General features: G+C 38.9%; 3 protein-coding genes and 1 pseudogene across 3 annotated transcripts; 3 read left to right on the forward strand and 1 right to left on the reverse strand.

The window, feature by feature from the left end:
* Positions 1–2449: 2449 nt before the first annotated feature.
* Positions 2450–7637, forward strand: LOC145888667 (double zinc ribbon and ankyrin repeat-containing protein 1-like). The gene is made up of 15 exons (XM_082979468.1): positions 2450–2639; positions 2876–3023; positions 3148–3283; positions 3470–3569; positions 3637–3718; positions 3791–3902; positions 3969–4082; positions 4204–4410; positions 4686–4903; positions 5169–5350; positions 5427–5530; positions 5847–5958; positions 6020–6159; positions 6354–6637; positions 6933–7637. Exons 1-15 carry the CDS (start codon positions 2531–2533, stop codon positions 7129–7131), a joined length of 2247 nt encoding a protein of 748 aa, XP_082835594.1. The 5' UTR covers positions 2450–2530; the 3' UTR covers positions 7132–7637.
* A 287-nt stretch (positions 7638–7924) lies between these two features.
* LOC145889213 (uncharacterized) lies at positions 7925–8370 on the forward strand (annotated as a pseudogene).
* A 436-nt stretch (positions 8371–8806) lies between these two features.
* LOC145889212 (EKC/KEOPS complex subunit TP53RK-like) lies at positions 8807–9563 on the reverse strand. The gene has a single exon (XM_082980113.1). The coding sequence runs from the start codon at positions 9503–9505 to the stop codon at positions 8813–8815; it is 693 nt and encodes a 230-aa protein (XP_082836239.1). The 5' UTR covers positions 9506–9563; the 3' UTR covers positions 8807–8812.
* A 527-nt stretch (positions 9564–10090) lies between these two features.
* On the forward strand, positions 10091–12948 carry LOC145888466 (fibrous sheath-interacting protein 1-like). The gene is made up of 10 exons (XM_082979218.1): positions 10091–10331; positions 10498–10785; positions 10874–11018; positions 11079–11161; positions 11225–11374; positions 11452–11550; positions 11648–11821; positions 11881–12009; positions 12256–12625; positions 12695–12948. Exons 1-10 carry the CDS (start codon positions 10209–10211, stop codon positions 12709–12711), a joined length of 1578 nt encoding a protein of 525 aa, XP_082835344.1. The 5' UTR covers positions 10091–10208; the 3' UTR covers positions 12712–12948.
* Positions 12949–12954: the final 6 nt, after the last annotated feature.

Genomic DNA, 12954 nt, shown 5'->3' on the forward strand with positions numbered 1-12954 from the left:
TGCAAATTTAACATCAACGTTTCGACGCCTGCAAATACAATGGAATGTGGTTTACCGAACAACCTATAGTCATATACTGTACATACATGATACGTTACGGTTTGGCAACATTATAGCAGTTGTATGTAACAAAAGTACGTACTTGCTGTACAGCAATAATTTTGCATATTATTATAGCCGCATATTATTATTATTAAATTGAGTTTAAAATTAATTTGTTAAATATTGAAAAATGTCTGCAATATATTTTTGTAAAAAATAAAAGAATTGAAAAAAAGCAATGCATAAAAACACCAGGCGAGGAATATCCTGATTACGTTTATTCGTTTATTGAATAAAACAATAACAGTTTATCCGTTTATTTTCGAAAATCACATTTGTAACATCTGTTTTCAAACAACAATGTGTGAAAATCCGCGTAATATTTTTTCCGCTTCAACACACCGAAAAAATACTAAAACCAATGGTGCGTGCAAGAGATTAAAATATTTCGGATATCGTATCGAGGTCATCCGTTACGCATCACGCAATTTTATAAGTCAATCTCTAAAACGTTCTGCTTGTGATGGCCGAATCACACGTCAAGGTGTTTTATGAACTTTATCATGTGTCCTCCGCGAAAGTCGTGTTAAATTTCATCATTAAAGTTCCGAATGTATCGAAATAAAAGACGGACAGAGTGGAGGCAATTTGTTGTCAACATAACTTTACCTACAAAGGCGCCGAATACAAACGAAGCAGACGGCGAGGTGGTATACAACCTTTCCTTTAACGCCGGTCACGCAGATATGTGACCTAAGGCTATTGTAATTCGATCTTCTTTACGCTTGAGACAGCATTCGGCTGGTCCGCCAATGCGAAATGATACGCCTCAGACAGTATGGTTACAGCATAAGGTTGCCGGTTCAAGGCGGGGCAGATTGGAAGTAGTCGACTGACCAAAGTACAGTTAGCTGTAATGGACTATAATATAAATGCTATATAAAGAGATAGTGCATTTGGGTTTCAGTCTGTTTAATTTTAATACGCTCACGCAAGCTAAGTTCATTGCGGCGAATGGCGATCTGTCGTCATGTTAACGTTTTCTATTCATAACTTACCAAAACTTCCTGTGTTCTTGGAATGAATGCATGACGTTTAGAGTAGCTTCTTAGGTATTGTGTTTGGATCGAGGAAAAACTGGTAGGCTTCTTTTTAAATAATTAATACGGAAACACATCATATTCTGTACAGGTTGTGCATTTAGAATTGACATTCAGAAATCTTCGATTTATTCCAATCTAAGGGAACTAAATACACGAAGATGGCAAACTGCGGATGGCTTTGGTCGATCTTTTGGCTGCTGGCCCTGCTCATCATTGGATTACCAGTCGGCCTTCTATGTGCCATTCTATATGTGATCATATCACCCTTCAGTGCCTGTTGCAGCGGTTGTGTTAGCTTTACAAACTTGCTGCAGAAAGGACTTCAACTACCGTACAACTGGGCGAAAAACATGGTACAGCAGCAGCAACCCTGCTAAACAGACAATCTGCGAAATTACTTTTGCGTTGTTATTAGAATGTTTTGCAATCGTGGTTGGCTTAGAATTGTATGTTTTATTTGACACCATATACCATTATGTATATACCACGAAATATATACAAAAAAGTAAAATAACGTTTTATGGGTACAATATTTTCGTGGTTTACTTACGCCACCATCTTATCGGAAATGATCGTTACCTTTCGTAAAGCTATAATTATAATCAAGGTGTTTATTTTAATGAGATGAAATTAAACTGATATATGTAGTTGAAGAATTTTTGCCCCAGAGCCAAATTTAAGAAATGAAATGTTAACTTCAGGGATAAACTCCAATAAAAGGAATAGAGTTTGTTTACAACCGAAATTACCAAACACAACAGCACATTCATATTACACTTCAGCCCACATGACATAGTTTATACCATAATGCTATTCTGATTGCAAAACGCGGTGCCATTTTCCGATTTAAAATTAAACTTAAGACTAACTTTAAAGCTCGAATATCGATGTTAACTAATTTACTTCAATCTACTGGACATCATAAGATTTAAACTGTGCTTCAAAGGCGACAAAAAAATTAAGAACAATTAGAAAAATCTTTAAGGAACAAACGTTCAGATTTTCTTTACACTACACAAACAGCTTGAAATAAATAAACCACTTTAAACGCTGTTTGCGTGTTTGGATTGTTGTTTCCTCGGTGATAATATAATGTTTTAATCCTCAACGCTTCAAATGAGGTTACGCTTCTTTACTTGTTGTTACTATTTTTAAATTATTAGCAATACAATTTATGGACCACATAAAAGATATATTTAATTACTGAGGTTAGTAGAGTATCTGTAATAAAGGTGAACTTTTGAGGTTGACAGACGTATACACCAGACAGACTTGGATTTTTTGAAAAAAAGGTCCCCCGCTTTGTTTACCACTGTGTTGCAGTTTATGCATATGAAGGCAACAGGAGGTTGGACTTGGCTGCTGTTTATAAGTTTAAGGTAATCATGACTGCAGGATCAATTAGCGTACCGACTGTCATGCCCCTGCGGCTGCCAGTTGCTGGAAAACCGAAAAATCACATTGATTCCAACACGAGAATTGAAATTCGATCAGGTAAGGCCTAAATTGAAGCGTTTTTGATTTGCACGATGGATTATTTTTTCAACAAAGATTGATTGCGCGGACTAGCTGACGTTTAATTTATATGAAATGTAAAATTTCGAAATGTACGTGGAGGATATGTCCCAACAGAGTTGCTTAAGATCTGGTTAGCCTTAGCCCTGTTAGTATCAGCAGAGAAATATGTACAGTTATTTGACAGCCTTAACGTTTATCGTATTAATACACAGAGACACCAGGAACCAAGATCTACTATACAGTTGACAACACAAGGCCAGATCCCGATAAAAAACTAGGAGAAAACACAACTCTACTTTACAGAGAACCTTTCATGCTTCGAGATGGAAAACGATCGGTCAAAGCTTTGGCCAGAACAAGGTACCACATGACAAAATCCTACATAGGATTGTTGACCATTCTGACCATCCTGCAGTACCGATCGATGCTGTTTTTGTTTTTTGTATCCCAATTTTGTTATTCTTAATTCTCAATAATGTTGCAGGGATGGGAGAGAAAGCAATGTTGTGACCAAAGTGTTTAGTGTAGAGTACGCTGAAGTTTCCACAACTTCAGATTCAGAACTGGAAGGAATGGATGATCTGACAAACTTTCAAAGGGAGATGAGTAGAAATGAAAAAGTGTGTTCATTTGTTTTACTTTAGCTTCATTCAACTTTATATATGTTAGGAGTTGCAGGATTTTTTGACAAAATCAATATCTATAGATCTATAGCTTTCATGAGTGTTTGGAGAAAACTAAATGTGAAATGTTTTGTTACAACTTGAAATTTAGTGTGACGGTAAAGTATACGTTTGACATTTCAGGTTGAATCTAAAGTAATGACATCATCCATATTGAGTGGACGAGGACCAATGAGGGGAATGGAAGCATGGAATGACATGCATGACTCAACATTAGGGCATGGTAAGTGCATTATTTTTTTCAAAAATGTGTTGTATATACCGTATCTGTATATATCATACTGTGTTAGGTGCTGTAGATACCAGACTTGCCTTGACTTCACCAATGTCATCACGAAATCAAGGACATTTTGATGATCCTCATGCAGTGAGGTAAACAACAAAACTTACTGTGGTATTGGTTCACCATCCTTGCTGAACTATACATGTGTACATAATGTGCAGGTGTGTGCATTGTGATGCCCCACAACCAAGAAGTAGAAATTCAAGGTTTTGTGCTGACTGTGGAAAACCTGTTCCTGTTGACCAAAATTTGTTTCCAAATGAAAGTGGAAGTGTAAGTGGTTGTCCTTGATCAACTTTCGACTCTTTTTGTCATCATTCTTATGATATTTCATTTTAGATGGGCATGTGCACAAAGTGCAGATCTTATGTTCCTCTAAATCAACCAAAGTGCATTGTTTGTGAAGAACCAATAGGACCAAAGCTGCGACCTGTTTCCAGTGTCAGATTGCAGGTTAGTAAAAAGCAAATACCCTTCTAGAAACTTCCAGAAACGTTTGTCCAGAAACCTTTGAGCTTTCTGCAATGCAACATTTGGTAAATCACTCCAAAATCTAAACACTCAATTCTTGCAGGATGAAATAATTTGCGGCAGCTGCGGCACTCACAATCCATCACACCTCACTCACTGTGCATCATGTGAACACCGTTTTCCGGCACCCATCCATGCGGGCGCAAATTCGCCACCACTTCCCAGGTTGGATGGTGAACTTGTCAGATGCCCCTCCTGTACACGTGTGAATAACCCTGACGCTCGGTTCTGTGACTGGTGTGGTGAAAAGGTGAGTGTTAAACATGATTTTTAAACCTCTTTAACTGCTCATTTCTCATGCAAGAAATTTATTGACGCAAAATGATCCCAATAATGCTGCGTTGTTCTTGCTTATACTTTTTATATTCCGAATGTATTTGTGCTATACTTTTCTTTCTTGTCACATGAAAGTCAACAACGCAGTATTAGTTAGTCTCAATACATTTTTAATGCACTGTTTTCAGTGTTTAAAGAAAAAAACTCCAAATTGCAAAATGATCGAAAACGCCTATTTAATGTTTGCAGCCTATTCCGGAGCAAAGCCCGTTGGCATGTTCGCTCTGCAAGCACAACAACCGACCCTACTCCAAATTCTGTTCACAATGTGGTTCAAAGTTTATGGCACCTGACCGCATGGATCCACGAAACTTAGACCTTGGTGATCAACTGCACACGACACCCTTCGACAAACTTCCAATGTGGCAGACCGTTCCGCTTCCTACCTTACCCAAATCACCCACCAAGTGAGTGTACTGTTTTCTTCCTTTCCACTACGCCCGATGTGCAGTGCTGTTTTTTTCAAAACTTAAACCCACTGCAATTTGGTTAGAATTTGGTGAACAGTGGTTCACATCGCATGTTGAGAGTTTTGGGGACAAAACGTAAGGATATAGAAGACATACAATATTTACAGACACAATAAAACAAAATGGTACTGGTAGTTGTATGCTGCCTTGGCCACCACCTTATCTCCCACATAACACAGATTCCCTTTCCAATGCATTGCAGCACACGAATCGTTCGCGCCCAAAAAGCCTCAAGCCGCGAGGTCGAGACCCAGACTGTCGGTCTTTTCTACCCCGGCGGGAAGAAAGTCAACCAAGAGCAACAAATGATGCAAGAAATGATGAATCAGGAACTGCGCATGCGCGACAAGCAACCTCCGCTCACCGCAATCAGCCCTGGAAGAGGTTTGTTGATAACAGTGCCTGGTCCCATACCATGTTAATCAGCAAACTTCTAATGGCCGTCGGTATTTGGTCATAGGATTTTGGAGAAAACAGATGGACCATGTTTGCGGTCATTTGCGTGGTTACACAAACAACAACGTTGAGTTTCGTTCTGTGATTGGCGAACCAAAGCTTGGAAAGGTATGTTAACCAATGTATGTTGGCTGTAAAAATAAACCTAATGTAGCTCTAATTCACTATGACTCTAAAAGATATGCAACTGCCCAACTACTACAATGCGAAAAGATCATTTTATTTTAGTATGACGCAATTTTTGCAGTTTAAGTTAAGAGCGTATGTCATTTACTCCATATGTTTAGGTTGCATTACAGCCATAAAATAAAATACAAACTTCGGTGTTATATCTTATGCCTGAAAGCTCGGTAAATCAACTTCACAAGTATATCAAAAAGGTGGCGCCATGTACAAACCAAATACTAATCACTAATTCTTGCAGATTCTTGGAACTGCAATCGACGAAGGCGAAGAGGAATTAATCTTGAGCATCACTTTCGCACTGAAGGGCCACACGGAGTTTGCAGATGGGGGAGTGCATGGGTTGCAGCGAGGTACTTATTACAATGATTTCATCCACCTGATGAATAATAACGCGAAGCTGTTTGTTTTCAGATTTATACATTCCTAAGAAGAAAGTGGCATTCGGGAGCACATTCGAAAAGGATGAAAACGAATCCGAAAAGTTGGGAAAGAAAGGCAAGAAGAAGGGAAAAAAGAAGTCAGCGTCCCTGGCTAGGGAAGAGAAAATGAACGTAAGTTTTTTCTGCACTAAAAATAAACGAAAAATGCGTGAATGGCAAAACGTATTTAGTCCAACCGCAAAGAGCTAACAAACTTAGAGCTGCATACAAGCACCTCGTGTAACATACAAGCAAAAATTGTCCAACAAGAACCACACCACCTTAAATGCACCCAATGTTTTAAGAGCGACCATCTTGTTTCACAGCCAGAAGATCGGCTGCTGATCAAAGAGCTTGGCCCTAGGGGTGACGGCCGAGCGAGCGAAATATCACAGCTAATCAAGGAAGGTGCCGACCCGAACTGCTGCGACCCGGAAAAACGGTCTGTCCTGTCTGTGGCGGTACGGAATAAGCGGGTCGAGGGTATCCAGGCCCTGCTGGAAGGAGGAGCTGATGTGAACCGAAGATCTGGGCCCCAACATTACGCGGCGCTCCACCATGCGGTGAAGTTGGGACCAGATGGAAAGGAGATTGTGAAGCTGTTGCTCGAGTAAGTATAAGGTTTAATCATTTCGGTTGGGTGGTGGCTGTGTACGAAGGTGGTAAGATTTGGTATGACCTATCTCTGATTGCGTTGGCGGGAATAATCACTGTTTATGTAGAATCGGTGGGTTTGTCTTAAAAAATACTGTTGTCCATATTTCTAAGAAACGTCCTTATTTCTCACAGAGCGACCATATTTTTGTTATGTTTTGGCTGTGTTAAATGCAAGGCTTCATCCTGTTTTGCCAACATGAATTGGTTGGCATCACAATTTTTTTTCAAATTTCTGTTTCCGTTTTTAGCTACGACGCACGTTCGGACGTGAAGAATGAACGGGGCTTGAGTCCCTACGATATTGCGGTGCGATCAGACTACAACACTATAGTGGCTCTCTTTAATGAACCGAAAGGCAAGAAAAGCACCAAGCCCAAAGCTAAACTGCGTAAGAAACGTCCAACTTCAGACGAAGACAGCAGCGAGAGTGACAGCGATTTGTTTTGAGACGACGAAAGTGGAAGTGCTTTAGTTTTAAATGTAATGTCTCGAGTTACCCGACGGAAATGTTGCAGTGGTACCCAATGACCTCGGCAAAAGTGGCTCGTTTCATGTGTTGGTGCTTTTTGGATGTGTCATGTATCGTTAACAATCTTAAACTGTACATAGCAGACTATTTAAAGTGTGACTCGAAACAACTGTGTTGGTGCATGTGTACTTTGAATTGCAGTTTGGCAACACAGATATACCTTTGTAATCTGTTTCACTTATCAGAGGTTTACACGAACTGCGGCGCACGTACACGTTGTGATCGCAAGATGTATGACGAGGGAAGTTGTATAGGTACCCTGTGTGGTGCCGGGAAAGGACGTATGTGGTGTTTGTTTAGGTTGGATTCCATAAGTTCATGATTAACTCGTTTGGGACGAAGATTGACAGTCGTTTTAAGGTGTTTAGTCATATTCACTACTTCCATAAAATGCACCAACCCATACCCAACACAAAACGTATGTGCACACATAGGTCTGGAACAGTATAGTTTCTAAATAGATCAATGTTCCTTTTTGTTCCAAATAAAAACGTGTTCGTGCCATTTTATAAGCTTTCTAAACAGGGTTTGTTGATTTTGATATCGATTTAATGAACAACACTACACTGATCGGGTAATGATTCGATTTTGAGGCAGAGCATTGAACAAAATAGCCACTGAAAGTGATTGCCCCGAGTGACCATTACGTCACTTGGAAGCAGCGACGGGCGTTGCCTGAGCAAATTTGCTTAGTCATGACGGTATCAAATTCGCAGAGCGGCGAAGCACCATAGTAACTAAACTCACCAGCAGAGCGCTCGATCTCAGTAAGACAGCTGCAGCGTTGCAACATGGGTGGGTACCAAGGAAAAACTTACAATACTCCGGAGGAGGCTGAAGCGTATGTTGAGGACACAATTAAGGCCCACAAAGTTGTTATGTTCACCAAGAGGTTTTCGCCGTATTGCTACAAGGCCCGCTCGTCGTTTAAAAGCATCAAGGTTGATTGCGAGGAAATCCTGCTGACGGGAAGGTCTGACTGCCAAATCATCCAAGACGTATTGCTGCAAAAGACAGGCGCACGTACTGTGCCCAGGGTATTTGTCCATGGGAAATGCATTGGCGGTGGTGATGAGACGAAGGCACTAAATAAAGAGGGAAGATTGGAGCAGTTAGTGCTTAATCCTGGGGCAGAGGAATAAAGATCAGTCCTTTCTTTCAAGTGTTCTTTGCATGCATCAGGAATGCTTTGTACTACCTGGCTGTACACATCTCCACCCCCATCTTCTACCCGCCTGCACTAAACATTACTTGTTCAATGGATGTTTTTCAAGAATTTTAATTTTTTGGCACATGTGCTTCAAATAACTTTTGCTATTAAAATGTATAAATGTCATCAACTGGTTGTTAAGTGTTGATGTTGAAGATAACTAGGGTAATGGAGTAGCCACCATAAAGAAAGTAACATATTTTTGTGTTAATTTTAGCACTTATATTTATATGATTGTGAAATTCAGTGAGTCTTATTATTTCCGTACCCGTCTATGTTTGTTGCAATCATCTACAGAATTACTACACAGAATATTTTTTGAAGTATAAAACATGGCAGTTTAAGAACAACATGCAGGGACAATACAATAACTCTATAAACTATAAAGCTTATCCAACCATAGTGCGTTTTCGCCCACGCATACGAACCTCATCCAGTTTACTAATGACAGGTATTGAATTTTTTGAACTGTCTTTGTAAGCACCAAGAAGTGCATTAAAAAGTTCCTCTGATCCTGGATGAGTGCTTAGAAATGCCCTTTCAAGAACATACAGATCCACACCTTTGTCCTCCGCCATTCCAGATGAAGAACTTAATCCGAAGTCTATCATAAAAATTTTGCCAATGTCACCAGATTGTTTATTAGCTGCTTGATAAATCATGTTGGATGTAGTTAGGTCCCCATGTATAACATTTGAGTCATGCATTATGGCAAGAATCTTTCCAATCAATTTTGCAGCTGGAAATACCGCAGAATAGCCACTGTCAGGATTTCGACACTTGTCATCTGATACAAGTTCTCTTACAGTTACTCCTTCCACTTTTTCAAGAAATAAAACATTGTGAGTTGTATCAACAAGGTAAAGAGCAGGGGTACAAATTCCCACTTTTCGGCATCGCTGCAAAGCACGGATTTCTTGAGTAAGTCTTTTTTTTGTCAGTTTTTCATCAATTTCCGGCAATCTATATTTTTTTGGAAAACGCTCCTTCACCACAACAGGCCGGCCACAAAATACTCCTTCATAAACTTTGGCTTCAGCACCTTGGCTAATCACGTTCATTTCATTGCAGTATGATGCCATAGTCTTAAATACACCATGTAGAAACACTTGGAAGTCAATATGTGACTAAAATGAAGTTCTTGCTGCCACAAAAACAACATAAAAGTAAAGTTTAGAAGTATATGTAGGCTACACATCGAATATTTTTTTATAGCCTATATATATATATATATATATTATATATATACATTTTACAGATCAATTAAAGATTTCTACATTTAAATTTATTATTTTCATTACTCTTTTATACTCTAAAAATTCTCTGAAACAGCATCTTCTGATCGAATGCTACAACATTTGTATGTAGCTCTCGATGTAAAAACAAAACAAATAATGACAGCACGTCAGCACGTGGGCATACGCACTTGTAGTAATACAGAACTTCAGCAACCACGTAATAAATATTATTCTAAACTTTTAGGTGATTTATACAGAACTATCACAGAAATATCTCTTCTAATTTTTACTACACTTTCTATGCTTTGGGGTAAAGGGAGCAAAGAATACTGTATAAGTAACGTCATTGAAACTTGTAATTTTTGCGGTTACGTAAAAGTATGTCTTGTCAAGCGTTTTGTTTTGCTATTGGTAACCAAACATTCAAAGTTAAATGCGCATTTTCTACGACTTTTACTTTAGCTGCATCTTCAATATTTATTTTGAAGGTGAATGGTAAAAAATTTAATTGTGTCCCAAGCACATGCAGTAAAGTGAAGTTTCGAAAATGGATATCACCCGAGGGGAATTTAAAGATTTCTCATCAAGCCAACGATCTTCTCGGGTCGGGAGCCGACTTTCAACCCGCGGAAGCACTACTGGATCTCTGGAAATTCTTTCCCCTGAAGTGGTAAGTTATTATATTATTTACTGTTAATTGCACGTACAATGCATGGAACGAAGCATTTTTCGTATATAGTACGTTATGTATTTATTTTTCTGTGGATACCTTAAAAAATTTAACAAAATACAGCAACAACCTAGTTTCAGGCTTTTTCAAAAATGATTTTTTACAGACAAGCCCCCAAACTTCACAAAACAACAAACAGCCATCTGAAGATGATGACAGTGAATATTTTTCTGCTGAAGATGAAGATGCAAACTTATCCAAAACCTCATTAAGCAACAATACTTCTAAGGCTTCCAAAGGACATGTTAACCTGAATTCCTCTTTTTGTTCTTCCAACTCCTCTGATGCGCCAACAACAGAAACTACTGCCGAAGATTATGAAATGCAAGAGGCTATAAAGAAAATGAAGAAGTTAGACAGAATATTACTCAAGAAAATAAAGTTGGAAAAAGAAGTATGTAGGACTTATTTGCTACTACTGTTGGCAATAGCAAACAATGGCTAGATTTGGATGTGTCTTCATATTGTGTAAATGTTAACAGGTTAAGAAGCAAAGGCTTTTGTATCAGAAGACATTCCATGAAGGTCTTGCCCTGTTGAAAGTTGAAAACGGCTCCACCTACAGTGATGTTGAAAACAACACCTCCAAGTATTTGTCTTTACTTCCACCACCACAACAGTTAGATGGTAATTTTAGTTGCTTTCAATATTTAACTGACTACATGTTGACTATTAATGTTTTTAAAGTACTTTTGGAGAAACAAGATGACAACAATGAATTCGAACCAATATTTCAGACCCAATTCCAATTGCACGGATCTTCAGTTGGGGTTTGAATTTTACTGTGGTTTTTGGTTCTTTATCAAATACCTTGAATTATTCTTTTTATTAAGGATGATTTTCGGCCAAAGTCTGCTGATGAGTTGCATGGTAGCAAAATGGAAAATGTTGGTGATCTTCCGAAGAAGCCATCATCAGCAGCCCACGCACATCAAAGCAACAAACCAAATAAAGACACTGATTTCATACAGAGAAACATTGAGGTAGGAAAGTAAAGCATGGAGCAGAAAAGGATATCTAATGCTCTTTATTCACTATGCTGTCACACTTTTTTGTTTAGCTTGCAAAAGAAGCCGGTAATTTTGTTTCCATGACAAAAGAAGAAAAAGAAAGGTTGTCTGAACTTTTGGAGGACATTGATGAAACTGACTTAGAATTGGTAAGGAATAAGGATACAAAAAGGAACATTTTTTTGTGACATACATGATTTTTTTCCTTTCCTCACTTGTTTATTATGCAAAGCCTACTAATTTTAGACTGACTCACCCAAGGAACTTGCTCCAATATCCTCTGGCGAAGGTTACCTTCCAGCACAAGATGAACTGCAAAGGTTAAGAAAAATCGACGAAAAACTGCAAATTCTTCTCAGTCCAGATGTATATCGTTCAATTTCAAGCACACCTCGAGCAAAGGAACATATTAAAAACCTGGTATGTGTATTATTCAATGCTGTGTGACCGTTCAGGCTTTTAATGAGTTTTTTTAACAGATGCACGCAAATGTTGAGCTGGGCATGAAATTCTCTCGGGCAGACTTGACAGAAGCTCGGAATCCAACCGAAAGACTGCAGGATGTTGAAGAGAAATTGGCAAAACTTGATGAAAAGTGGAAAGATCAGGTTGGGAACGAAAAAAGTGCGGGATTTAAGTAGCGACCAAATAAGCTTGAATACTAATATCCGCCGCCGTGTTAAATTGGAATTCTGTGTGGAATTATTGCTAAAAAACAGGAAATAGAACTATTTTTAGTTTGCCAAGTATGAGCGAACAAAGAACTGATGAAAACGTGTAATAAACGCGTAACAAAGTGTCTACTTTTCACGAAGTGCATGATTTGATAAGTTGAGAAAATCGAGTTTTGTCAGTTCGCAGTCACCGGCCCTCATCTTACTGACGAACAACTTTACCACTTGCTTGAAGAATGTTCGCGAACAACGTCCCCCAATTCCCTCACCACATCGCTGGATAGCCGAAGATGGAACGACGACGATGATGACGAAACAGTGACGTCATCATCATCACGCTTGAGCTCCGCCACGCTTCGATCTGAATCCGAGTCGGGGTTGGAAAGTGAAGGAAAGGAGATTTCACCTCAGGACACTCAGGGTTTGACGCGAGATACTTTGAATGCGCTGCTAGAGGATGCTCGTTCTTGTTTGGGTTTGAACGAGGATTCCGACTCGTGTGCATCAGGGAGGGCGTCGCAAGAGACGGAACAGCCACCGCAAATGAAAGGTGCGTGTTTTTCTTTGTGCAATTGCAGAACATGAAATGTTTAACGTTTGGAATATGTTTGCTCTGCAGGTTTGGAGGACAGATGATGATTACTGGTTCAACAACTTGTTATATATTTTTGATTTCATTATCTCATAAAAGAGAAGTATTTACTACTTTGTTTTGTTACGCAACAAATTATTTCAAAAAATATCTATCAAGGCAGTTTCTGAAGTTAAACAATTTTCAGCTGTTCCCAATTCTCTCTACGATGTTTAAAGTTACATTTTTGACTGCAACGCTTTTATATACAACTTCTACCTTTCGGACAGTAACCCTAAATACAACAC

The sequence above is a fragment of the Ascidia mentula genome, chromosome 2, assembly GCF_947561715.1.
Source record: "Ascidia mentula chromosome 2, kaAscMent1.1, whole genome shotgun sequence".
Classification (NCBI taxonomy): Eukaryota; Metazoa; Chordata; class Ascidiacea; order Phlebobranchia; family Ascidiidae; genus Ascidia; species Ascidia mentula.

Excerpts from the sequence above, each read along its gene's own strand:
- LOC145889212 (XM_082980113.1), bottom strand. The coding sequence starts at position 9,505 with ATGGCATCATACTGCAATGAAATGAACGTGATTAGCCAAGGTGCTGAA.
- LOC145888466 (XM_082979218.1), top strand. The coding sequence starts at position 10,209 with ATGGATATCACCCGAGGGGAATTTAAAGATTTCTCATCAAGCCAACGA. Across the intron at positions 11,019-11,078 it reads ACCACCACAACAGTTAGATG|TACTTTTGGAGAAACAAGAT; the intron begins GTAATTTTAGTT and ends ATGTTTTTAAAG. Across the intron at positions 11,375-11,451 it reads TCATACAGAGAAACATTGAG|CTTGCAAAAGAAGCCGGTAA; the intron begins GTAGGAAAGTAA and ends TTTTTTGTTTAG.
- LOC145888667 (XM_082979468.1), top strand. The coding sequence starts at position 2,531 with ATGACTGCAGGATCAATTAGCGTACCGACTGTCATGCCCCTGCGGCTG. Across the intron at positions 3,024-3,147 it reads AAAGCTTTGGCCAGAACAAG|GGATGGGAGAGAAAGCAATG; the intron begins GTACCACATGAC and ends ATAATGTTGCAG. Across the intron at positions 5,351-5,426 it reads CGCAATCAGCCCTGGAAGAG|GATTTTGGAGAAAACAGATG; the intron begins GTTTGTTGATAA and ends ATTTGGTCATAG.